The sequence below is a fragment of the Excalfactoria chinensis genome, chromosome 3 (genome assembly GCF_039878825.1).
Source record: "Excalfactoria chinensis isolate bCotChi1 chromosome 3, bCotChi1.hap2, whole genome shotgun sequence".
In the NCBI taxonomy this organism is placed as follows: Eukaryota; Metazoa; Chordata; class Aves; order Galliformes; family Phasianidae; genus Excalfactoria; species Excalfactoria chinensis.
In genome coordinates, this window is record NC_092827.1 from 17,150,378 (window position 1) to 17,178,081 (window position 27,704).

Sequence of the window (27,704 nt, forward strand, 5' to 3'; positions counted from 1 at the left end):
TTCATATACACTGTCAGAAAATAATGTTTTTTTATAAGTGAAGAATGGAAAATGACAACCTTCTCCATGTTGTTTATCCAGTACATTTATTTACTTTACAGAATCTGATGGTATATTTATGACTAAGAGTGTCTGCAGAAATTTTTAGGTATATTCACTGTTCTTCCAGAGATCTCAATTTTAACATCTTTACAGTACTGTTAAAAAAAAAGAACTGAGAAAGTTTTAATGGACAGTAGGTTCACAAGTGCTATCAATGCATGTTCTTCCATCTTCTGCCAGCTTGTAAGGTTCAGTACAGAGACATTTGTAGCTGCCTTTAGTGTTAATGCACTTAGCAGTTGGAGAGCATGGTGGATTAGTTTCATTTTCACACTCATTGATGTCTGCAAAACAAACAATGATCAATAATCATTACAAATTAGAGAAGGATTAATAACATATACACACCTACAACATGTATTCATAAGTGAATTTTTGTGCATTACACACTGATACTCATTGCTTTTACCCTTTTTTAAATTATTATTTGCTTTTTACTTTTTGAGCTGAATGGGTTTATGTCCTAAGACTTCCAATTCCTCTATAAACTTTATACCCTGCTCCATAAAAGTAATAAAAAAATAGTAAGACTGAAATGGTTCTACACGTTTCCAGACATTATTTTGAACAGTCTAAGATTCAGGTTAGATTTGGATATATCTGTGATAGTACTGAAAAAAGTATTGCTCCTAGAAGGTATATAAATTCTGTGAAATGGCAGTAATGATGAGTAGATGAACAATTATCCATTTTTATCCATTTGAAGATGCACATAAATGCATTTTCCTTGAGGCCATTCAAGTCCTTTTGCTTTCAGTCTTATGCAATGAAAGGGGAATTAGTATTGAGTAAGGAAAGAAAATACACAATGAGAAAGAAGTCTTTTTACATATATCTGCATCTCTTTTCCTTCTGTGTAGTATTTGCTTACACAACTTCATTCGATTACCTAAAAACATCCAGCACTGTTTTAGATTATTTCCCATCAGTGCTGCCCAATAACTGCCAGAATGCAACACCTTGGATTCCTAGCCTTGGGAAACACTGCAAGCCCATATATACACAACTCACTGAGCCTAGAGCCTTCTCTTTTTGGTTATATTCTTTTCCTTTCATTCTCTATCACAGTTTCTTTTCTTTTCTTTTCTTTTCTTTTCTTTTCTTTTCTTTTCTTTTCTTTTCTTTTCTTTTCTTTTCTTTTCTTTTCTTTTCTTTTCTTTTCTTTTCTTTTCTTTTCTTTTCTTTTCTTTTCTTTTCTTTTCTTTTCTTTTCTTTTCTTTTCTTTTCCTGCTACTTCTGCCTACAGTTTTTTTGTTTTGTTTTGTTTTGTTTTTAAATTTTATTTATATATTTATTTTTCTCCATCAGTATAAGTATTAGAAAGTAACCCTGTAAAAATGGTTTACTGTCTTTGCTTCACATTGTCGCTCAGACTACTTGGGGAAATCTGTCACTAAAAATGGGATCAAACCTGATCCTTTCTTAAATTTTAATACAAAGCAACAGCTGTGCCCAGTGCTAACTGTCAACTGAGACAGTCAAAAGAGTAATCACACAAGGAATAATCTTAAATTTACAGATGTAAAAATCCTTAAGAAATACTATCTCCCATAATGCCTCAGTGAATTAGTAAACTAGACTGTTGTTCAGGATGAAGTGTCCTTAGTAATTATTACACCTTCAAGACCACATTTTCATCACTGGGAAAGAAAAACCTGAACAGACTTTTTCTGTACTGTAATTCAGTGTTTCAATTCCAGCTCATACTCATCTCTTAACTAACTATTTGGTTTAATGGCAACAAAATAGTGTATGTCAAATCTAACAAGCCTACCTTACTGCTCAAAGACTGTGGTACCTTATTAAAGCAAAGTAAACACAGCTATTTATCCAATGTAAGATGGCATTTATTATAAAGGTAGCACAATCTAGCACTAAATGTCTTCCTGAATCAATAGAAATGATTTCTATCGAAGCCAAAGTTAGTAAGCAGGAATTAACAGCTCTCAAATTTCTGTGCTTTTGTCAGCAGGCCACTCTGTCTTTTTGAGAGAAGCATATAATTTTGAAACCATCTGCAGAAATGCTAAGCTCTATCCTCCTCATTATATTGCTCGACTTATTCCTAATTTGCTAAACATTTAAAAGAATGGGAACACATTGCACAGACATGCATGGGACAAAGTACTTTCTACTGTAAAACTGAAGTAACATCTGCATAAGTGGGGTTTGATGGCTTTCTTTTAATAAATGCATTTCTTATTCAGTATATGCAGAAGCTTGTTTTCCTATAGCATATATAAAGTCTTTTGTTTACACTTCTGAACATATTAAAAGAAACTAGGACAAGGAATGATTCATTCATGTAAGTTATTCAGTTTGTAGCCAGAATATTATTCTACTGAAAAGATTTTATTATAATTCATTTAATGGCTTTATTTCTTTGTAGGGTATTTATGTGTGTGGGATTCAGCAAATAAATAGGATATGAATAAAGGAAAGAGCTGCAAATTTCATTTAACTTTTGATATACCAGGTATGCAATTAGAATCAATAGCTTTTTATTCTGCTATCACAGAAATACTGATAAGCACACTTTATTGCAGATCAGCTGCAGCCCTTACATTCAAAGTAATTTAACACCATCCATAATATATTCCTAAATACAGCCTTTTCAGGTTTGATTTTCTCTCACATTCTTATGAGATGCAACAGTTTGAGTATACATATAGAAATATGCACACACATATATATCATTAAGAACCTTCTCATTAGGAATATGAACACTGAGAGAATTCATCCCTCAGTGCAGTGAAGAGGGAACGTCTTGCAACAAATTTTTTGCCAGGTTCACTTTCTCTCAACCCTTCTTTCAATTACAAAAATAGAGCAAAAAGAAGAGAAGATAAACACTAAATAAATTATCAGAAATTAATTCTTTTTTAAATGTTCATTAAATGTCTTCCAACTGATTTCAGTTGTTTTTCATTGATATTTGAAGGATGGAATTTGGAATAGAATGATGATTAAATTGCTTAATTTCTCTTGTATTCAGTATTTCTTTGTCACCTTTACTAACTATAAGAGCTGAGTTCACTTTGTTCAGTTTAGGAAAATGACTTAAGCAACAGTCTGATTCATTATTACATTGAAAGTAGGAAGGAGTAATATATAATACTGACTTGCTTTTTTTTTTTTTTTTTTTTTTTTTTTCCTCCTGGTTGTTAATTGACATTTCCCTGTCAAGCACAGGTAGTGGTTAAGATAGCAACTCTAGATCACAGAAAGTTTTGTGTTATCTTGTCATCATACTTAAAAACCTACCAGACTGACTATCTTTCTCTCACAAACTGCATTCATTTATGAGGAACACAAAGGAAAAATGACACTTAAACAATACATTCCAAGACAATAAATTAAAGGAGTTCACTTCTCTTAAACATTGTTGGATGAGCTTTTAGAAATGCTTATATCCAGAGAGATACCTATGCAAACAGGAGCCTGACAGTTCCAGCCTTTACTTGTGCAGGTCAATTGCTCTTCTCCTTGTAACTGAAATCCATGTTGACAAGAATAAGTCACTGTAGATTCCCCAAATTCTGAACAATAAACAAAATTACCATTTTCTACATGCTTTGGTGTTCCACACATTTCTTCTAAAAATAAAAAAAAAATAAATCATATTTTAAAAAACCTACCAGTTTACCTTCAAAAATGGACATTATTTGCCTTTACTGCTATAAATTAACTTCAGTGAAATTACTCACATGCTTTAAGATGATCAAGAATTTTATTGTCCATTTTTGGACAAGAATGTATATGGGTTTCCTCATGTCTGTCTTACAATTCTTGTAAAAATAACTTTACTTCCAAACAGCATGGTCTACAGAGATCTTGCTTAGTGTATTTTCTATGCTTCTAAGAACTCCTGCCCCAGTTACCATGTTTGTGTATTTCACTAAGCCATCTGTTTTATCAAGATGAAGGTGGCAGACAGTATCGTTTTAAAGAGGGGGAAATTGAGAAAGGAAAGAAAGATCAAGATCTCATTTCTAAGTGACAGAAATGCTAAAGCTACATGACAGATCAAGACCTGCATAACCACAGTCAGTGCTCCAACTACAGGTTACTCTCTCCCTCATCAGAAAATAAAATAAAAATATAATTACCAAATTACCTTCCTGAAAGATTTCTTGCCAAGCTTCTAAATTCATTCCATCGATATTACTACAATCTTTAAAATCCTGTGGAAACTTTCCAAGTTGAAAGGCATCTACTGGCACATCAGAAATCCCTGTGTTGTCACAAATCACGCGAGACAATGAGTGCTTTTTGAGTTCATTCTTTTGAGCTTCAGTGAAAACACTATCATTTTCCCACCAAAATCTGGAAAGGTTAATAGAAATATTTTTAAATGATTAAATTCACAGAGCTGATTAATTTTACTGTCAAAGTATCCTACACAAGAAGACATATAAAAAAAAATAAAAAAATTAATTAATTATAACGAAATCTAAATGGATACAAAAACAATAAATGGAAATTCCATAATCTGAAGATTCTCACATCCATCTTACAAGTCACACAAAGGCTGTTGTGAGTCGAAGGTTCTGATCACCTCAGGTGGTTTGTTAAAGTAAGATAAGTAAAACAATTAATTCACATGTGCTGAGTTGCTTGTAGCCACAAAAGTACTGAGAAAAAAAAAATAAAAATTGATGCTAATTATTTGAATTGGATACTTAATCTTATATAAACCAGCATTCTTATGCATTCATAAATTGTTTTAAACATAATTACAGGAGAGTTGCAGAAGTAGCCATAATAGATACACATCATATCACTTGAACCCTTCTTGCCATTGCAGAATTGTTGCTATGAAGTAACCGCTGAATGCTTCTCTGTAAAACACGGGGCTTTTCATCTGCTAAGAAGTTGTAGTTATGCTGTCAGTAATTGTGTTTTTGATCTCAAATTAGAGAGAGGAGCTTCTTGTTCCTTTTGGTCACACCAGCAATGTGCTGGTAGAGGGAAAGAATCAGTTGGTGAAAAGGTGTATCTATTATACATCTACAATTTATGCGTGTATATGCACATGTACAAATAACTATAAAAATTAATAGGAAGCATAGTGAGAAAGTAAAAGGAAATACTGAAAAAGAAAAGAGATAAACAAGATATAAATTTCATAACAAAGGAAGGGATGCTCTATGAAAGAACACAGGGACTGTGTTTGTTGTAGTTTTACAGATAAGGATATAATGAATAGAAAATAATATTTTTGTAGAGTTTGATAGCACATCTGTATTTAGCCATATTAAGAACTGCTATATTGCTAAAATAATTCCCAGTGGTGCTCAGGACAGATGGAGTTTTCCCTATTGCTAGGCAGGATCTGGGCTAACATGACCTAGGTCCTGTAGTGTATGGATGTTATCACCAGTTGGTCTCAGATTTAACATAGGAGTTGTTCATCTGCAATACTGGAGGAAAAACACTGGGATTTCTGGAGATGTCTGTACTTTTAATGCTTACATTCCTTTGATGAGAAGTGAACCACAGTGTTGGCTGAGGACATTGTGCAAAACCTGCAGTGTATCATGTGTTAAATTTATACAAACACCTTGTAACTGTTCAATGAAAGTGAGAAGCCTTCTGTGCTCTGGGAAATGTAGAGGCTGTTAGTGTGCCCTGGGAGGCTTTTCAGGACTAGTTTCACTTTTCTGCTAATGGAAGTCTACTCAGAAGTCTGAAGCCACTCAGTCATAAAACTCACTTAAATAAATTGTGGGTATATGGAAATTTGCAGAACCAGAACTAGACAGAAGCAAATAGTTACCTACAGTGGGACTGTCTGAAGAGACAGACTCTCCTGCTCTGCCTGTGTTGGAGTAGATTGAAATCTACATGACCAAGGATAGGTCAAATATTCCACAAATCAGGAGCACTACAATAAGAGGTACAGAAGTGAGTGGGGGATTGGAGAGAAAAGAAAAAGCATTTCCCTTCTGCTTCCCACCTACACAGTATCCCCAAACTTCTCAGAACACTCTGAAATGTCACTGACTTTTTCTGGACTCCTTCCTATAACCAAAGCCATGAAAGGCTTTGTACTCAGCTTCCCTACACCCTTCGGTTTCCTCTTTCATTAAAAGCTGTTCTACTTTCATCAGAAAATTCAGTTTTATCTGCACTGCTGAGAAAGTTTGAGCAGATCATTATTTTTAATCTACCCAGCAGCTAGATGACTGCTCTAACAAAGGTTGCTCCAGCAGATCTGTAATGAGTTGTGAAAATTTTACAGGTGAATTTTGCAAGATTAGCTTAAAACAAAACAAAACAAAAACAAAAAGAGGAAGAAGAACAAAAATATAAATAGAGGATCAAGCCTCTTGTGCTAAGAATGTAAAGTCAAGTACAGAATCTTCACGCTGCTATTTCAAACCCTGAGATCAGACAAGGATTCAGAGCAAGAACAGAAAAGAAGGTAACAGCTGATGGAACAAAATAATTGTTTCCAAGTGATTTGGCTGAAGTCAAGACAGGCTAAGGTCAAACCCAGCATAAGGGCCTAGGTTTATTACAGTTGGGAAAGATCTCCTTTTTTTCATCAAGATACTGACAGTAGATTTTAAGGTTAGGAGGATGGCATTCGGTCCATTAAAAATTCTACTTAGTCTTGATTGATGAACTTAAATTGGCAACTTCAAAAAGATATTTTGAAATTCCTACTTACTAACATGTAGGCTTATCTAACAAATAGGTTTATCTAGCATGCATGTGGTGTTACTAATGCAGATACAATATCCAGCACATTATGCAGCAAGACACTGAGATGAATTTGAGACTTTTTAATTCTTATCCTTGCTCTATGACAACTACAACATGTTCTACACTCCTAACTTTCTTAAATAGTTGCATATCATATTCTCAATAACTGAACACCATTTCACACTGAAGTTAGTGGACACAAAATTTATTCCATAAACTTGAGGTGCTCTTTTACTATTAGAACTAGCCTTTTCTCACTTTAAAGATAACATGTTCAATTATGCTTAAGTTTAATTAATGTTAGTAGTATCATGCAACACTGGTTAAAAGAAGAAAGCCTGGAAGGGCCTCAGTAGATCATAATTCTCCAGATAGACTTAAGTATGCCATTACAATTCAGAAAAATTACAACCATGTTTTTGTTGCAACTGAGTGAAATGTTTATTGTCTATATGTCTTGTCTTAATAAGATACTAACTTTGATTAATATTGCTCTTTCCTGTGAGGTAATTAATTAACATTTTTTTAAAGTTCAAATTTAAATTCCATCTCAGATACTTATTTACGTAGTGGCTTCTTTCCACAGCAGTGACTTTTGAGGGGTGCGTAAAGGTGAGGATAAGGGCCAGATGTACTTAAACACTACTGCTAAGGTGGTGTTTAAAATTAGTCTTCTCATGAGATTCAAAATTGCTGCCACAAGAATATGACAAAAATGAAAAACAAAGGTTGGTTTTATAATTGCTTCAGGAACAGAAGTAAGAAAAATAAAAGCAGCATCTCAAACCCTTTTGAAGCCTGAAATAGCATTTCTTCTGCCTTCCTGATATGAAGCATTGTACCAGCACAAGACAGACCATGGTAATAGTTGTAGAGGACTAGGTGAAGAGACAGCCTCTTCTGATGTGTCTGATGTGGCAGTTCTGGAAGCACTCTGCATTCGCAATACCCATAAGACTATGTACCCGGTGTTTTTATTTACCTTTCTAGGAAGCCTTAACTGCAACTCTCCACCTCTCTCTTACGAATTTTCTGTGTAAAATGTTTAGATCCTTTCAGTTAAGGATCCTCAGCCTAGTGCTTCCCTCACAGATTGGATAGTTCATATCATTACATCCATTCACACATAAGGTGATGTGTTCCTGGCACAATTAACTCCTGTTGGCACCTTGAGTTCCCTCCAGAATTTCAAAGGTGGGCATCTCAGTGTTACAGAATCAATCCCTATATCTGAATTTGAGACTATATACAGATCAAAGAAGAATAAGTGAAGTGAAACCCAAGAAAACTGAAGAGACTAATGCAAAAATTAGGTATTGGCAGTGAATAATTTGTTTACATAATTAAAAGTATGTTTAAGCATCATAATGCCTCACATGCAAAGAAGTATCCAAATGTATCTGTAAATGACAATTGCTGCTGAGTGGCACACAAAAGATTCAGCATCATGAATAAACTTACCGATCACCATCCCTTAGTGCTTTCATTTGCTTTCCAATTAAACAGGCAAACAGGGGACCTGTTCTAGCACCTGGCAGAAAGTCTTCCACTAAACCACCAAGCCAAACATCAATATTACTAGGGTTATGGTACAATTCCATGATTTTTTCAGTAACTTTCTGATTAGTTATTATTGCATTCAGGTCAGTTTGAGTTTCCAGTTTTGGTAAGCCACAGAATTCTCGCCAGTCATTATAACCTATAAATATGATGATTAAAAGGAAGATTAGATTACAATTAGGCATGATATTTGAAATTAATTAATTCAAAAGCACTGGATTCTGATGACCTTAATTACAATCATGGACAGTTATTACTAAAAATAGTCCTGCTGTTATTGATTAAAATGATTGGAGAAATTACACCAGGATCCACAACTACAAGGTATACAAAGACCAGTCTCATGAAGGAATTCAAGAGTGTAAGTTCTCCCATATTTAAGCAATGCAAATATGAAATAAAGGGTTATATTTTGAGGTAATCCAGGCAGGAGCATTCATTTCATTTGGAGATTTTCAAATCCAGGAATACAAGATTTGGATGAAGAACCGGGCAAAAACCAACAAGAAAAACAAACAAACAAACAAACAATAATAATAATAATAAAAAATACACCCAAACAACTATGAATTGCATTAGCACCTAAAGCTCTTCACTAAGGAGACTGCTGTAGCACATGCCTAGTTCCCTGGAAAATATTTATTTATTTTTCCCAATTCTTTCACATCACTGCAAAAAACCTTCCCCACCTCCCAGTAAAACTTGCTTCTGGTGATTGGAAGAAGATTTAAGGAAAATCAATAGACCTGGGAGTCCATGATCACGGCCACGCTGTAAGTTCAGTGATGCTAAATCAAGTGAACCATTATTGGACAACACAAACAGCTTATCTGTTAACTCTTCATTCATCAGTTGACCTTGCACCTGCAGTTTTGCTGGATGTGCAAGAAGACCCCTTATCAATGGATCCAAGCCTCCTTCAAGCACAAAAATAATATGTTACAGCATGTATATAAACCATATAACGTTTTCAACAAATGTGAATACATGTATGCTTCTCTGTTTTTAAACATTGGCCATGTAGCCTTGTACATTAAAATAAATAAATAAATAAATAATAATAATAATAAAAAGCAAAATGGAAAAATTTACTTGAGATTGAAATTGTGGCAATGCAATGAAAATGTTCCACCTGCCTTCTCTGGGATACAAAATTTGGCTATCTGATAATACATTGTCCACAGAAAATGCATACAAAAGATCAGTTTATTGTCAGTTTATCAGTCTGTTTCAATCTGGAGAGTAATCTATTTTATTAAGAGTACTATTTACCTAAAATAATTGTTTCAGTTAGTATTAATTCTATGGAACATGTTCAACAGCCTAAATCAGTTGTGCAGTTAAATAAATGTTTTTATTCCTAATTTAAGACCAGCAACATTAAACTTATATTTATGGGAAAAGCAAACAAACCAACAAAAAACAGTTTAAATAAAAACATACCTTCTTTAATAAGCCTCCAAGGACTAAAGAAAACTTCATGCAAATGAAGATTTGGGAGTTCTGGATCGTTTAAATACTGTGCATTCAACCGCCTTACTATTGGTTGGATTGTTGCATGCCCAAAACGAAAAGCAGCTGTTGCAAATACATTAGAAACTGTAGGATTCACTGTGGGATCATAACCTTTATAAAGGCCAATATATCGATTAAAAGCATCTTGGCCAATGATTTTAGGAATGTAATCTCTTAAAGTAATAATCTGAAGAAAAAAAGAAAAAAAAAAAAGAAACATCACTCAGTGCAGTCAGTGTTTTGATAGATGAATGGTAATGATTCCCATGTACAGAATGCCTTTTTCATCACTCATTTGTTCCCAAACATGACTAACAGCAGTGGTAATTTGAAAGTAATAAGATGTTAGTACTTTGTGTAGCCTAGAAAAAAATGACAGGAGAAAACCAGTGGCAAAATTTAGTACCTTGTACACTAACCAGGCTCATTTAGCATCCTACAATAATGCTCGACAAAAACATACTGGGCAGATTACCAGTATTGCTCACTTCCAGTTCAAGAGGGTAAATCCAGCTCACAAGAGCTCTGCTGAGATTTAAACCTGGGCATAAGCTATAATTCCCATGAATAGCTGTTGTTATGGACATATTCTATTTTCAGGCATATATATGTGATGAAAATCCTCTTTTCGGAATATTTAAAATGACCAGACTTTGAAATACTGGCTCTGAGAATCCTTTAGTAGATACTTTATGCTAAAGTCTTTGGACTTATAAAAACACACTCAAAAAATGAAAATGATGATAAACATCTTCTGCCAAAAGTTTATGTAATATATTATTACAAAATAATATTACTATTACGTGGACAAAGTATATGGGTACTTATCAAACACACACACAAACACACACATACACACACACAAGATGTAATAAGATCTAACATACCAAGTAAAATGAAAGTGCATTATAGGTGAAAGAGTACACTGCACTCAATAAAGCACAAAGGGATGAATATAAACTACAGTGAATTCAATATAATATACTATAGATTCAATATAGTGTACAAGAAAATACAGAGAAAAATGTACTTTGAGCTTAATGAAGAGGATATTGAAAAGCTAGCTGTCACAAAATTAGGAACTGAGAAACTTGCATCTTTATTTTAGGCATCACAAAGAGGCAAAAAAGCCCCTGAAGAGTTCAGTCACTTTTCTCATAAGGCAGGGGTAACATCTTTATGTTTGCAGGTATTTGAGGTTAGGACATGCAGTGAACACAATATTTGAAAGACAATAGGTGAGGAGTCCTTTTAGAACTCCCTAAATACAGCATAAAACAAAAATCAAATAGTTGTTGGAAATTAATACAGACATTAGCATTTGAGAAGTTACCTTTCTGCTACATTCACAAACATTTTGCAAGGCAACATTTTTTTCTAAATTTAGATTTAGCTAGTCTTTATGGGCAAGATATGGCAAATTGTCTTATCATTTCACAGGGCAGGAATACAGAACTTCAAAGACTGGTTCATCTTGACTTGGGGTCAAGTGCGACTTGGAAGTATGAATGAGGCAGGTGTAACACAAACTCAAAAGCACGAGTAGAAAAGGATATAGGTACATCTTAAAAGCTGTGCAAAGACCTTAAATAAGATTACATCAACTCTGACAAGACAAACATCCTGATATGGCAATTCGGCAATCTTTTCTTCTTTTTTGCTCTTTTTATATGAAACCCCAGGCTAACCAGCTCATTAAGGCTGGATTGCCCAACTGAAAGGTCAATTCAAAATTTTCATTTGCTCCAGGGGCAAGATCTTAATTTCAAATTTCCTTGGCAGCAAAAGAGGAATTGTTGTTTCAAAACATAAGAATTAAAAGGCTAAAGGTAATAAAGAGTAATATGCCTGCTTTCAGCTAGGCAAGACATATGTATGATGGAAACTTACAGCTTCTGAATAAGACTCCACTAAGTAAAAGCAAGTTTTAGACAATGCAGACTAAGATGATATAGAAAAATTAAAATAATAAAAATAAAAAAAGAATCTGGAATCTGACAGAGAACTGTATTCAAAACACATCAGCATGCAGCATCCTCGATATAGACTCTGAACAATCTTAGTGAATTTGCCTGCATGAAGACAAGGATAAACTCACTGTAACTGGCATATATATAAGAAGGAATAAATAGGTCACAAACAAACAAAAAAATTCTTAAAATTATTTGGCATGAACTCCTCCCTGCTATGACAGAACTATTTTTGAAAGATTTGAAATAATTGAAATTCTTCTGTGGAAAGAAAAGAAATATTCTTGTCTAAAAATCTGTCAATGAAATTAGAGTTAGAATGTGGTAATTCTTTATAGAAAAAGCATTACAAGAAACTACAATGAACTATGCTACCATTTATTACTTATTTTGATTTATGAGCAGTAAGTTCAGTTTAGGTGTTTGCAAGAACATAAGAGCTTTATGAGGGTGTAGTGGGTCTGAACCTGCAAGGTACTGAGTGTGGGAGAAGATGTAACTGTGAGCAAGTCACCAAAGAGCTTATCAGACTCTCTGATAGACCTTATCAGTGTGAAGCCCTGGAAGACCAGAGCCTGAGACAAAGAGCAAGCAGTGTCTGTGTCCAAGGGTAGACAGGAGTTTCCTTTGGTATGCATTGTTAATCCCGTTACTTTGAAGAAACCTTTCATCCTTTATCACTGTTGTTTGGGAGAAGCTAGGACCAATTAACTGATTGGAGGAACTGTTAGAGGAACAGGAATGTCTTGCTTGTAAGTAAATGGTATACAAGATGTATGTTGAACACAATAAATAGAACTATTCTGATGTTACAAGAAATTAAGAGAGCTCTCTGACTTGACTGAGCTCAACAACCGAGTGATCTCAGCTCCTTGTAACATTTATAATATTAGTGCTAATCCAATTTCCTCTTAGGAGACATCTGACATATGATAGCATCAGCTCAGATTTACAGGGAAGCCTCATTAAGAAATTAATTTTAATCAATAATGTAAATATTTTGACTGTCTCATGGCTGTAATTGCCTCAGAAGTACAATTTAGTAGAAAAAAAAAAGATGGCCATTGTCTTTTAAACAGATGCCATATGCTCAGTACTGTAAGGATTGAGGATTGGCTGACACGCCTGAAGGCTGTGCGGCCATTCAGAGAGACCTGGACAGGCTGGAGAGCTGGGCAGTAAGAAACCGGATGAGGTTTAACATAAGCAAGTGTAGAGTCTTGCATCTTGGTAGAAATAATTGCATACACCAGTACAGGTTGGGGGAAGACCTGCTGGAGAGGAGCTCTGCTGAGAGGGACCTGGGCGTCCTGGTGGACGACAGGTTGGCCATGAGCCAGCAGTGTGCCCTTGTAGCCAAAAAGGCCAATGGCATTCTGGGGTGCATTAAAAAGAGCGTAGCCAGCAGGTCAAGGGAGGTGATCCTCCCCCTCTACTCTGCCCTGGTGAGGCCTCATCTGGAATACTGTGTCCAGTTCTGGGCTCCCCAGTACAAAAAAGACAGGGATCTCTTGGAAAGAGTCCAGCGGAGGGCCACAAAGATGGTGAAGGGCCTGGACCATCTCCCCTACGAGGAGAGACTTAGGGAACTGGGTCTGTTTAGCCTTGAGAAAAGAAGGCTGAGAGGGGACTTGATCCAGGTTTATAAATACCTGAGGTGTGGGAGCTATAGTGGCGAGGCTGGTCTCTTTTCAGTAGTGCGTGGGGACAGGACTAGGGGCAATGGGCTGAAACTCCAGCATAGGAAGTTCCGCACGAATGTGCGCAAGAACTTCTTTACGGTGAGGGTGACGGAGCACTGGAACAGGCTGCCCAGGGAGGTGGTGGAGTCTCCTTCTCTGGAGATATTCAAGACCCGCCTGGACGCCTACCTGTGCGACGTGGTGTAGGGAGCCTGCTTTGGCAGGGGGGTTGGACTCGATGATCTCTAGAGGTCCCTTCCAACCCCTATAATTCTGTGATTCTGTGATTCTGTAATAACCAATATGGTCAGAAAGTAACAGGGATTAAGAGTATTTGTATATTATTCATTTAGTCACATCTGAGAAAAGAAAATTCTGATTTCCTAGCAATACAACCAAATATTTGGTAATTATACAGACAGAATCTAAATGATAACAGATTGTCAGAAAATGTTTTGTACGGATTTGGCACAGCATCATTAAATCCTGACCTGCAAACACAACATTATCTGAAGTCAAACAGGCTGTTAGTGTAAAAAGTACTATCCTTCTCATTCAGAAAGCAGAGTTGTATCAGGGATTCTGAACTGTCTTTAGGAACGCAGGCAGCATCCTGACTCAATTTCCCTCTAGGGTGGACCACCTTCAGCAGAATTCTTCCATACACTAGTTAATTGAAACTCTCGACTTCTTGCTGAGATTTTTTTTTTTTTTTTTTTTTTTTTGTTCATGTCAAAAGCTATTTCAAATGAGGTGCAAAAGATGAAGAAATTCATATCACTTCCTCATTAGATTCTGCAGACTTTTCAAAACCCCTTAAGCATTTTCCGAAAAAGTTGCGAGTAAAGGTAACATGGATTGAAAGGAAGATAAAAAGAACTCTGCAAAAGAGAATATAAAAATATATGAATGACTGTAAGAAAAAGGTAAGACTGATAGGACAACTAATCTTCGCAATTGGCCAGAGGTGACTGCAAAAAAGTAGCATCTCACTGAGATAGCAAAGAGCCAATTAACTCGAGCACCTATGCCTGGGAAAGATTGCAGAAATTGTACAGAACAATCAAACACAGCAACACTGTGTAATCTCTTAAAGTGCTATGCACAGTTGGTTTGAAATTCTTATGGTTATATTCAAAAATTTTCAGATGAAGTCCTGACATTGAAGTCCTAAACACTTTCCTAAAGAATGATGGTAAAACAGTTTAAGTTTTAATTAAAAATAAACATGTTTTTGTAGTTCAGTGAATAGTATGAACTATACTTTCTATAGCACTTTTTTTTTTTTTATAATACATATCATTTATCTTTTTTATCATTCATCATTTCATAAAATTTAAACTCTGAGAGGAGTTACTAATCATCCAATTTCATAAACAATTTTCATTCAAGTCACCTGCAGAAGAGACCCATTTTAAGCTCATGTATAAGTACATGGTAGAGAAGTAATAATGCAAGATGCTTAGAAAACACAAGTAAGTATAGAAGGAAGTGAAAAACTGAAAGCTAAATTCAGTTGACAACTACACTTGCGATCTACTGGCTGTAACACCATCATTTCAGAGATCCTTCTCTGAAATCACAGTAATTAGAAGAGAGCTTATATCAGATTGTCGTGGGTTAACCATGACACAGATTGATCTTTATCCTGCATTGCTCTTTGACTAGCATCTCCTCACTCAACATTCACAAGTCACAATGGCACATCAGAGCAAAACTGGTACACATGCATGCATTTTCAATTCTCAAACCATAAATGTTGTTGTTTAACCTGGCAGGAACCTCAGCACCACACACACAGTTCTTTGCTCACTCTCCTGCCTTCCCCAAGGGAGTATGGGGGAGAATCGGAAAAAAAAAAAACAAACCCAACAAGGCAGATCTTGTGGGATGAGATAAAAGCCATTTACTAAGACAGAAATGACAAGGAAAAAAAATGCACAACAGTAATTTTGATCATATAAATGTGCAGGTGATGCACAAGCAGTTGCTCACCACCCACTGATTGTTGCCCAGCCAGTCTCCAAGCCCAGCCAAGTGTTTTTCTGCATGATGCCATATGGTATGGAATATTCCTTTGTCCGGTTGAGTTCTGTCTTCTCCCAGCTCCTTGTGCCCTCCAACTAGCCCTTTACTGACAGGGCATCTCATGACCCTGTAAAACTGAAATGTCCTTGGCACTTGTACAGCAACATCTAAAACAGTCTGTTATCAACAGTGCTTTTTTCTCGTAAAGCCAACACATAGCATCATACCAGATGTTATTAAGGAAAAAAATCAACTCTGTCTCAGCTGAAACCAGGACAACAAAATAGCAATAGAAAGACAGTAGTGGTTCCAGAACATAGTGACTTTTTCCTGTTTTGTCCACACTTTTTGTTTAAAGGAAGAATGAATTTTAACTATTGTCTTTCAAAAACTTGAAAGGAGGAGTCCTTCCAACTTATAATCCTGTGATTCTGTAATGTAATTTTTCTCATTTGGACATCTCAGAACAAAATAGGAACAACTAAAAGAAGGAGATAGTTTCACTTCATTTAGCAGATGACAGTGAAAAATGTCTATTAACGGGAAACACTCTTCAGTCAGGGTATATATTTTTAGTACAGCATATTGTAGAGTTGATAGTGGAGAGTTAAGCTTGTGTCATTCACATTCAAGAGCAGAATTGAATTAATCACTGTTTTGGCTTACATAAGCAACTACTTATCAAAGAAGCATGTCTACAATGCAACAAAAAATGTGTTTTGTCCAAGATATCAACAGGCAGTTGTTATGTATGGTAGATTTGTGAAACTTCTATTATTAAACATCTGTCATGAGAGCTATTTTTGCTGATAAAAAATATCTAGGAGGAAAAACATGGTCTAGAGAAAGATTTACTTTATTTTATTTTATTTTTAAATTCTCCCTAGTCTAGAAAGAAAGGAAGGCTTTTTGTTCAATTCTCTATAATTACACACCCACAGGCAAAAATTACACTTGAAATTATTCATTCAAAAAAGAGAGAATTTGAGAAATGCATAGCAACTGAAACAAAATTTAGAGTGGAAATCTCAAGATGACTTCAACTACAGTTGTCATTAGTGTGCTGGTTAACATTCCACATTAATAGAGATACTGCAATTATCTCCCTTGAATGACCATCTCTGAACCAGCCAGATATAACTGAAACACAGTTCTAATGAGCCATAAGCAAATCTCATTATTCTGTGATACTGGTTGAGATAATGAGTATCTTAGGTTCATGCTGTATAATGCTTTGCACAAGGAATTTTCTTTCAGGTCATAACATTACTGGACATAGTTCAGAAACAGTTGAACATGCAGAGGTCTATTTTGGATTTTCAGTTTTCTTCTTTTTCTTTTCCTTATAACAAAGCTGAAGAAGTATAGGATAGATGAGTGGACAATGAAGTGGGTAGAGAATTGGCTGACTGGCAGAGTGTAGAGGGTTGTCATTGGTGGTGCAGTGTCCGGCTGGAGGCCTGTAACTAGCGGCGACCCCCAGGGGTCTGTACTGGGTCCGGTCTTGTTCAACATCTTCAGCATAGGAAGTTCCGCACGAATGTGTGCAAGAACTTCTTTATGGTGGGGGTCACGGAGCACTGGAACAGGCTGCCCAGGAAGGTGGTGGAGTCTCCTTCTCTGGAGATATTCAAGACCCGCCTGGACGCCTACCTGTGTGATGTGGTGTAGGGAACCTGCTTTGGCAGGGGGGTTGGACTTGATGATCTCTAGAGGTCCCTTCCAACCTCTACAATTCTGTGATTCTAACAAATACTAACAGCCATTCTGACTCATCAATGGAATTATTTGATGCAAATAGCCTATTTACATCAAAGAAGATTACATGATTAATGTAAATAAAATATTTTTTAAATGAATTCAAAATTTTTTATTTCATTTTTCTCTTGACTAAAACTTCTGAAACAATAAAGGAAATTTTTGCAATAGAGAAATTTTTCTACTCCCTCTTCAATTAGCTTTCAAAAAGGTCACGTTTTGATATCAAAATGTCTGTTTCCATGAATCAGAAAACATATGAAAGTCAACTAGATTTCAGTTTATCCAGGCTCTGATAATGTAATGGTGAATCTCTATTAACACAAAAGCCCCAGTCAGAATTGGAGAAATGTCAGGTAGAATAGCCTGCTTATCCAAGCCATCAAAAAGGGGCTGATGGGACCAGGTATTCCATGAGACCACTAAAGACACTGTTTTGACCACAAACCTAAGGATGAAAGATAAGACAATGAGAGAAACTGTCCTCTGAATGTCAGGCATGCTAAAGGAGTGAGGGCTGAGAGGAGATAGCACTAACTGTGGGAGACAGGGAAGAAAGAATCTCTGTAGAATTTTGCAAGATATGTTTTAAGGGGACTGTTAAACGTGTGAGATGCTAGGGTATTAAGGAACAGGAAAAAAGGTGGAAAAAGGGAGGGGTTAAGGGACTGGGGATGAACAAACATGGGAAAACAGAGGGAAAAGGGGGTAAAAAGGTGTTGCTTGAGCTTGAAGAACTTCCTGATATGAATGCTTATCTGACAGAGCCCTTTGCATGACTGCTTCAATTTATGCTATATTCTGCAGGAGAAGAATGAGAATTTTGCGGAAAGCACAAGCCTGCATGACTATTTCAGGAAGAAAAGGGGAAAAGAAAAGGGAAATGAAAAAGGAAAAAGGGGAAAGAGGGCAGAGGGAAGGGGTGAGAGAAGAGTTGGAGATTAGAGCCTGAAGTTTCATTAATACAGTACTGAGAAATCCAGCAAGTATTTTTATACAGAGCAACTACTTGTTTATTTAATTACCATAAGAAAGTAAATATTTTGGGCACCACATCAATGCAGAGACATAGTTTTCAAATTATTTCCTTTACCAAAAACTATAAAGAGATGTATCTAAAAGAGCTACTTTAGACTTCAACAGACAAAATAGACACGGAGAAATATGCAGAAATATGAAGAAAAATAGAAATTGCAGTAAAATCAGGGCAGTAAGATCTGAGGTGTGAATAGGGAGAACATTGCATTTGGGGAAGAATGGGACAGAGCAAACTTTAAACATGTCAGAAGGGAAGCATAGGACAGAGTTTGCACAGAGTATGCAGCATGATCTCTGAAACTACTCACAGAAACATATTTGAAGTTCTGTGATTGATTCTGTTCTAGGATATTCACTGCAATGTGTCAATAAGCAAATAGGCAGTTCACCTGATGGAGAGCTCCAACAATTTTCCGTGCTTCTTGATAGACAGTTTCAGCTTGCCAGTGGCTGTTGATGGCTTTGAGGGCCCGGGCCAGACGGTTGTGTTCTCTCAGCCATAGTGTGTGCATGGCTGTTAATGATGTGACCTCGCTTGATCGGCTGTCCCCAGCCATAAAGCATTCAATCCTTTCATCTTCACTTGCGTTAGAGTCCTGTGCACATGGTGATGGAACCCTGTCTGTAAAAGGCAGGTATTCCTGACCATTATCATGATGTTTACTGTTGACTCTGAGAAGGCCTTCTTCACTTGTTAAATTCCTCAGCTTATTTTCCACAGTGGAAGTGCTTCCATAGACAGTAGAAGCATCAATGAAAGAGGTTAAACCATTGATCTGCTGTCTTGGATTTAGAGCTGATAGATTTCCAAATAGAATACTGTGATCACCAGTGCCGCATGTAGGAGATGAGCGGTAGAAGGGCAGACAATCCATCCCTTTGGATAATGTGTCATTGGTTGTTACCTGTATAACAAAAACATGCAATTTCTGAGCTGAAGGCAACACAGATGTTGAATTAAGTTTTGCATAAGTATCATAAGTATTTCCATCCATGGTCTCCATTTTCAGTTGTTTCTCAGGTCTAATGCAAGGATGTGACATTCTCTAAACTCATAGATATGGTCTTCTATCTCCTCAGATTGAAAAGAAGAAAAAGACAGAAATAAATTAAATCATGTACTCTACCATTAGATCAAATTACCAGTGTAACACCTTTTGAATACTTCTATGCCTGAATTAGCCCATCTTCACATTTAAAATTCATCACAAAATGCATCACAGTGGAGATGCAAACATCTGGTCAAATTCCATTCTGCTGAGCACCAAGTGAAACAGCAGGTTTACATTTGTACATAAAAAAGTAATGAAGAGTTTCAGTGTCTGCAGGAGCATCCCATAGAGCACTGCTTCAATACTCAATTTTAATCTGGTGACAAAACTAAAAAAGGCATACATAATTATTTACTCTGCCTTCTGCTGGTCTGACAAGCAGCTCCCACATTATTTTATGGGGACAGCTTTTCTTAGAAGTTTTAAATCACAGAGTTATAGAGACTTTTGAGTTGGAAGAGATGCTTAAGGGTCATCCAGTCTAACTCCCCTGCAGTGAAGAGGGACACCTACATTTAGATTGCGTTGCTTAGAGCCCCATTCAGCCTGACCTTTTTGACTGTCCTTATAAAAAGCAAAGAATTCTCATTACATTCCTCCCAAGCTTTGAACCTCAGAAAGCCAAGAGGTGAATGGCTAGTCATCATGGATATAGGCTAGTTCAGACTACTGCTCAATCAGCTACTCCAAATTCAGGTAAAGGGCATGGGATAGATGTGTGGAAATTATCTAATGGAATCCTGTGGTACAAATAAGGGCATGAGGGGAGAATACAGCCCAAATCAGACACCTGGAAGCTTTGCCAGAGGTGAACATACAGAAAGGTATGTGAATAGCTTAACAGCTATAGGAACTGTAGCAGAAATGTTGGAGGGGGAGAGAGAAATGGAAGAAAATTTTGATGTGCACCGTATGATGTTTAGGAGGAAGGCTCAGATGAACAATTCTATTTCAAAGAACAGAGTTCATATCTAAATAAAAAATCACCAGTTTTCAAAATGACTGAAATTTATCTTCATTGTCAAATGCATATTTGACATTACGAACTTTGTTTTTTTTGAAAAATACATTATTTCCAAATCACAGAATCACCAAGGTTGGAAAAGACCTACAAGATCATCCAGTCCAACCATCCACCAATCACCAATAGTTCTTACTAAACCATGTCCTTCAACACAATGTATCAAACGTTCTTTCAACACCTTCGGAGTCATTGACTCCCTGGGCAGCCCATTCCACTGCCTGTCCACTCTTTCAGAGAAGTCGTAAATGGTAGTAGCTTTTCATTGTGAATTAACAATGAGTCCTAGCAGTGAGTTAGTTCCAGGAGCTTTAGAAAGATTAATATCAGTTAAAAATGTTACCAGATGGAGGATTCTGAGTTTTGGGGAATATAATTTTTTTAATTTTTTAATTTTTTTTAACCAACTGGTCAACATGAAAAAGATGTAGAAAGCACTAAAGTTGCTTCAATATTCAAAAATAAAAATGTCTTCAAATAATTGATTAATAGTAAATAAATATTTTGTGTGGAAAAGTGAGCAAATCCTTTTCCTTTATATTGTACTATCTTGCTGTTCACTTTTGAAAACTCCTTGGCAGAATACAGTTAATACTGTAGATGTTATAGAAATAATATATAAAATGATATAATTTCTTCTTTGTACTTCTAAAAACAAAGGCAGTAGTCATTAAATTGGGAATAAAATATCAAGGCAACTTTGGAATAGAGTAAATGAGTTTCATTTAACAAAAACTTTACCTCACTTATTATACCAAGTAATTTTCTTACTACTGAGAACTCGTGGCAGCAGGGATTTATATCAATAAAACATTTAGATTAGAAAAAGAATTTCATGTTTTTAAAGTTTTGTTCATTGAAGAGTTTATACAAATATTTCTACATGTTAGGTAATAACAAATTGAAGTAGGTTATTTTTGAGGAAAATGTCTAATTTATTATAATTTTTCTTTTCATCACTGATTGCTAAAGTCAGTAACTTTACTCCTGTAGATTTACCATATAGTATTTTTCTCTACAAGTAAGTCTCTTGCTATTTTTGTGGCTTCTTTTTCTCTTCGGTTGGTAATGTAAGCAGGAAGATCATTTTACAGTACAAATGCCTGAACTTGACAGCCACAGTGCTGCATGTATTTGAATGCCTCCTGCTTCTAGTTAAGAGGAAAGCCTGGAATGAATCAGCTATCATTGGGAAAAATGTAAGAGTCGTGTTTAAGTTGTTGAGCAGTTGTGGTTCACAACAAAACATAACAACAGTGAATGAAGTTCATAGCGAATAATCTTTAGTTAACTGCCTCTGCAATTTCAGTTCAAACTGTTCTGTGTCCCAGTGGAGAAAAACAGCAGCAATCAGCATTAAGGGACTGCAGAACTGTAAACTGTAGTCTTTTAGCTTTTCATGAGACAACCAATATGCAGCCAGCAGCTGAATGTGCAAATAAGAGATTCCTTATGTTATTATTCAAATTACATCAGAAATAATCAGAGAAAAAAGTTTTTTCCTTCTGAAATGATTATAGAATAATTTTTATTTTTATTTATTTATTTATTTATTTCCAGTACTAAATTCATATCATTTTTTCCTTTCCTTGTACAAATGTAAAAAAGATCTGATTTAGCAGAGGGTTGTTTGAGTTAGGGTACTATGGTTAGGCTGCAGTCGGACTTGATGATCTCTGAGGTCTTTTCCAACCTGAGTAATTCTATGATTCTTTAGGAAAAAAAATCAGAAATAAATCAATCTCTGGCCACAGTAGTTTTCCTGGTACAGCTGCATGCTGATTTAACCCAATTAAATGTTAACAGTTATGCATGGTAGAATCGGCTTACAGTGAAATTTTTCAGTGTGTAGGAATCTGCAGTTGTTTCAGTAGACCACAATGTCTAGGCCATGACCACACTTAAATTAAAACCTTTCTTTCTGTGAATTTGAACTGTGTCAAATAGTCTCATCAAAAAGATTTCTTGTTCTTAAGCAAAAGAAAACTTACATATGGTTAAGAAAGTTTGTCTTCAAGGAAGACATAAATGTGTGATCTTGGACACGAAGATTGGAAAAGAGTCAGTGGTCCCACCTAACAGGTAGTTGATACCTCTGAAATGCAGAAGAAAAGGCAGATACTCATTCTGCTGGCTGTTGAATACACAGACTGATCTGTTCTTAGCTAGGACAGGAACTTGTCAAATTATATGACACCTTTTGCAAATCACTTCACTTCTTTGTTTCTCTCTCTTTTCCAGCTTTTCTGTAGTGGAACTAAGCAAATGAAAGCATTTCAGAATCATATCTTATTATATTTGTGTGCCATGCCTACCTTAATGTTAACAACATAATTAATATTGAATAAAGACAGAGTTCTCCTGTGAAAGTCTTTCTAATGCTTTACCGTATCTCAGCTCTAGCCTAAAATAATCAATGGAAGAATGACAAATTCTCAGCATCTCACTTCCATGTGTCAGGCCTTAAAAAAATCTAGTTTACTGTTATTATTGTTCACACTATGGTATTCCAAAGAGACACAGATAATGTCCCACAAGATAAGTACAGGCTCAGTGTGCACTGAGTGATTCACTCTCTATAGCCTTTATTATGAAATGTCCAGAACAGGAAATCATAATGTTTCCTGCTAACCTGTAAATAATTTACCTATTCTTGTCATTAATATTAATGCACTTTTGAAAATTTCAATCTGTATTTGAACTGCATTGTCTCATAACATTTTCCAGACATCTTTCCTAACCTGCACAACCAAGAGCTGCCTTCCCAAGTGAAAGCCCTGGCATGGCCATATGGCTGAGCACATTTATCCTCTCATGTGTTTGAATTTTCCCTTGGGGGCCACTGTTCTAGGTACACAGCAAGAGGAGTGCAAACAGCATTCTCTGCATTTGCATTGTTGGATAATACATTTCAGCACCTTTGGAAACATTTCAACACCTTTGGAAACCAGCTGCAGTGTCTTCATATAAAAAATGAATGTATGAAACTAACCATGGCCATTTTCCAAATATTTGACAGGTAGATGTTAGCTTTACTGAAGATTTGACAAAAATAGTCACAAAATACTGGTATATAAAAAAAGCAAAAGAACCACCATCTTCATATCTGCCCCTCTTTAAGCTGTGAGTAACAGTGGAACAAAATGAGGCTGAAAATTAATGGAACTATACTAAAGTATAGTGTGTGCCTCCGGTGGTGCAGTGGTATAAGTTGCTGCTTGCAACACCAGAGGCCCAGGGTTTGAATCCCCCCTGTGGCGCAAGAGGCAGAAAGGCTGCTCTGCTACACAGAGGGGCTCGAATCCTGGGAGCTGGACTCGATGATCTCTAAGGTCCCTTCCAACTCGCACGATACTGTGATACTGTGAAAGTAATGAACCCACAAGTCAGGAAACTTATCTAAAACAGGATTGCATCCAAATTTCTTTACTTATGTTTCCCATGGCCATTTTGGCTGTCAGACACTGAATCCCAAAAGTGATCATGAGTTCTGTCATGATTCCACTCCTCTGCTGGGCTATATAATACTGAGCAAGAGCAGCTCCTAGGACAGATTCAAATCTAAATTTAGGACATGTACATGTCATTAGTCTTCACAGGAAGGTGAAACATACTCAGTGATGAAACCCTTCACAACACCCTACATTTACAACTTCTTCCTATACTGCAATGTTTCTGATACATGGGTAACATTACTTTAGGAGTCCTTTGTAGAAGATCTGTTAAACTGCTTCCTCTTTGAGCTGGTGGGATTACTAGGCAGCTTAAACTAGTTTGAAGCCATGACTATACTCCCGTTGTTCCTGTGTTTCATGTTTGATTCAAACTATAAACAACAGTATGAGCCTGTTCTCAATTTAAAAGTCTAATTACTAATTACTTCTTATGAGTATGAGGGCTTTTACCTTCACATGAGAATGAGGGCTTTCTGAAGTTAAAGATCAGCACTGCTTGTACATATATCATGTAGAAAAACAAGCATCATAGTCATTCAAATATTTCTGCAGTTTTATATCTATGGTATCATAAGCAAACCATATTTAATGGGATACAATATGTAACCTTATTCTGTCATATAGTGGAATCATGCTCTACCTCCTTCATCAGATCATATGAAGCACTGTTTATCAGGGATGGGCTTTCTGCCCTAGCATATCCTAATAAAGGAATGGGAATATTTCTATGACTATTAATTAAGAGTATAAAGACAGGAAATCGCATACTAGCCAAAAGATGGAAATTTGAGGCAGATAGAAACTGGTACATTTTTGTCATTGTGGCTAAATCAGCTCAACCAGAGATTCATACATTAAATACTTAAAATATGATCTGAGAATTTGACTCCTTAAGACATCTATGTTCTTTCTGAACACTCTCAAGCTATGACTGTTGACTTCCAATAGTCCAAATCTCTAAGAGAAAATAAATTTACCTGACTGGTAAAAATGCAGGCAGTCATTAATTTCACTTTGCACTCCTTAGGGATTATCTCACTGACTAGGAGAAGAGCCACCTTTCAACACAGGGCCTAATTCAGTTCTCATTGCAGTCAGAAGAATATTTTTCTTTGTGTTTAATTGAAGTGGAATGAGGCACTTAAATCAAAAGGAGACTCTGGTACACACATCAGCTGCATTGGGAAAAGAGTTTTCTGCTCTGCTAAAACTTGCACCCTATGCAAACTTCAGCACACAAGGAAACTTATCAGTAATTAAGGTCCATTTAAGGTCCATAATTTACATTGCTCTGAACACAAATTTATGTGTCAGTTCAAGAATTATGGTAAGCAAGAGTAACCTTCTGCAGAATAAAGTAATGGTCTGTGTTTTGAGAAACAAAAAATGTATTTTGACTTTGCTACTCACTTTTTTTTTTTTATGTTTTTTTTTTTTTTGAGTGAAAGAATTCCCGTACTTTCAAATTAATTGACAAGATAAAATTATATATTTCTACCAATTTATGTTCCTTCTAATTCACTACCAAGCTTTGAATTCAAATTTTCCATCTATACAAAGCAAAGATGTGATGTATGTAAGCTTCAGCAACTCCTCAGAGATTGTTTTATATGTACATTGAAAAGATATCTTTCTGCAAAAATTTGCATTAGCTGCTGGAAATATCTTTGCTCGCACTGAGTGAAGGTAAAATCCTTTTACTTTACCTGGCTAGCAGTTTAAAAAACAGAATTATTTATGATCTCTTTCTCTATTTTCTATGATAGAATTCAGAATGTTGATGCATAAAAACAGTAACAGTGGGGGAGACATAAGGTTTCTCTGCAACATAAACCTGAGAAGTAGAAAAATATATTTGTACTAAGTACTGTAGCTGTAGTTTGTTATCTCTGTAAAGTAATTTAAATCCATACCTGTTTCATGTTATAAGATGATATATAGATATACAGATATACAGATAGATTGATAAACTAGATATCAATACTTCTATCATCTTTTGTATTATTGATGATCTATCCATTTCCTTTGCAATTATTTTAGCATATGTATATCTCTAATACATTTTATGTTACTCACCTGTCTAGAGCCTCGAATTTGTCTTGAAGAAATTCATTTCAAATCTTACCTTTATTGGAAAGCAGGGATTTTGTCTTTCACATGTCATCTGGCACTCCTTTCCCGTTAAAAAGCTGGTTCTACTTATGCTCTGAGGTGTGAATGAAATGTCATGGTCTATATACTGTCCCCACACCATAATGATGTCAGCATATAGGTTGTCTTCAGTGACAGCCTCATTCGATGCATGAATTATCTTTCTTGTCACCTCTCGGACCTGGGAAAAGAACTAATTTACCTTGAGTGTCAAGTAGTACTTACTTCTCACAATCTGATAAAACACTAAAATCAGGATGAACAGTACTAAAAGCTATCTCCTCCCACAGCCCCTCCTTGGGATACTTCATATTGAAGAGTACTTGAAGAAAAGAAGTGAAAAAACAAAACAAAACAAAACAAAACAAAACACCAGTGCCCAATGGAGATTTAAGATGTTTCAGTTAAGTTTTCTTCATATTTACCAAATGAGCTGTTTATCTTTGATCTGTTCCTTCACAGATAATTTTGCAAACCTTGTGGGTTTTTTTGTTTGTTTGTTCTAATACTGCCTGTAAGTTTTCTTCCTATTTTTTTTTTTTTTTTCCCTGTTTTCTTTTTCTTTAACAAATGAATTCTGCTGAGCAATCTCAGATCAGCATGGATGCGCGGCAGTTCTGGGCTGTTTTGTATAAAGAGAGCACCTTGCGCAGCCCAGAAGACAGGCATGGCAGCAAATACATAGTAACTGGAAACTCTGCTTCCTTATTCCAGGCAGGGAGAAGCTACTAAGTATTTCTTGAATCACTTCTGTGGAAATTGCACAGAGATACATATGATCTTTGACGGAACAATTGCAAACACCAATGCTGTAGGCTCAGCTGACATTGGAGCCTTTGGAGCAAAATCAGCAGTCGGTTTGATACGATTAGGATATTGATATCACTCACAAATTCCTCCCTCAGGAGGCATAACATTCCATCAATTAGGAGCCAAGCAACTGAAAGGGTAGCAGAGTAAAAGTGTAATAAATTTGAGGGTTATATAATGAACACATAAGGCAGATACAGTAAAATAGAATTGGTGAGGACAAGAGTCAACATGGGACTTGCTAAGAACAGTCTTTATACTGAAATAGTCAAGAGTAGAGATACATGCCACTCATCAGAAATACGTGTCATTATATCAGTATTTGAATAACTTTGATGGTCACAAGTCTCAAAGTTTTTTTTCTTTCAGTTCAGAAGATTTTGTAATTGGAGTTAAATTTCTCAACTATGTTCTGTTCTATCACTCTACAATAATCCTCAGCCTTGAAAGAATCATAAAGTCATAGAACTATAAAATATCTTAGGTTTCAAGAGATCTTAAAGATCCTTGAGCTCCCACTCCCTGCCATAGGCAGAATTGCTGATCACTAGATCAGGTTGCACCACCCAACTTGGCCTTCACTTTATTTATTTGTTTCTTTTCAAAGGTTATGCATAGTTAGTCAATAGTAAAAAAAAAAAAAAAAAAAAAAAGATGAAATAATATAAGATGAAATAATATGAAATAATATAAGTGGGGAAGCTATGGCACTAGTTTTATCATATATTCAAATTGTAACAGAGAAGCTTTCTTGTCAGATATGATCAAATTCTATGAAACTATGTAAGGTTTTTAAACATGTTTTACTTCACAAGAATGTACTCTAATGAACCTAAAAATAGGCAGTTTGT

At 35.9% G+C, this 27,704-nt stretch overlaps 1 protein-coding gene across 1 annotated transcript in view; it reads right to left on the reverse strand.

Annotated features, from left to right (window-relative positions):
* Positions 1-225: 225 nt before the first annotated feature.
* The window catches only part of TPO (thyroid peroxidase), a 41,356-nt gene continuing 13,877 nt past the window's right edge, over positions 226-27,704 (reverse strand). The window contains 8 exon segments of the mRNA XM_072332758.1: positions 226-386; positions 3,528-3,698; positions 4,220-4,428; positions 8,275-8,512; positions 9,120-9,290; positions 9,817-10,075; positions 18,754-19,269; positions 26,018-26,224. Of these exon segments, the coding sequence (XP_072188859.1) occupies positions 226-386; positions 3,528-3,698; positions 4,220-4,428; positions 8,275-8,512; positions 9,120-9,290; positions 9,817-10,075; positions 18,754-19,269; positions 26,018-26,224 (1,932 nt within the window).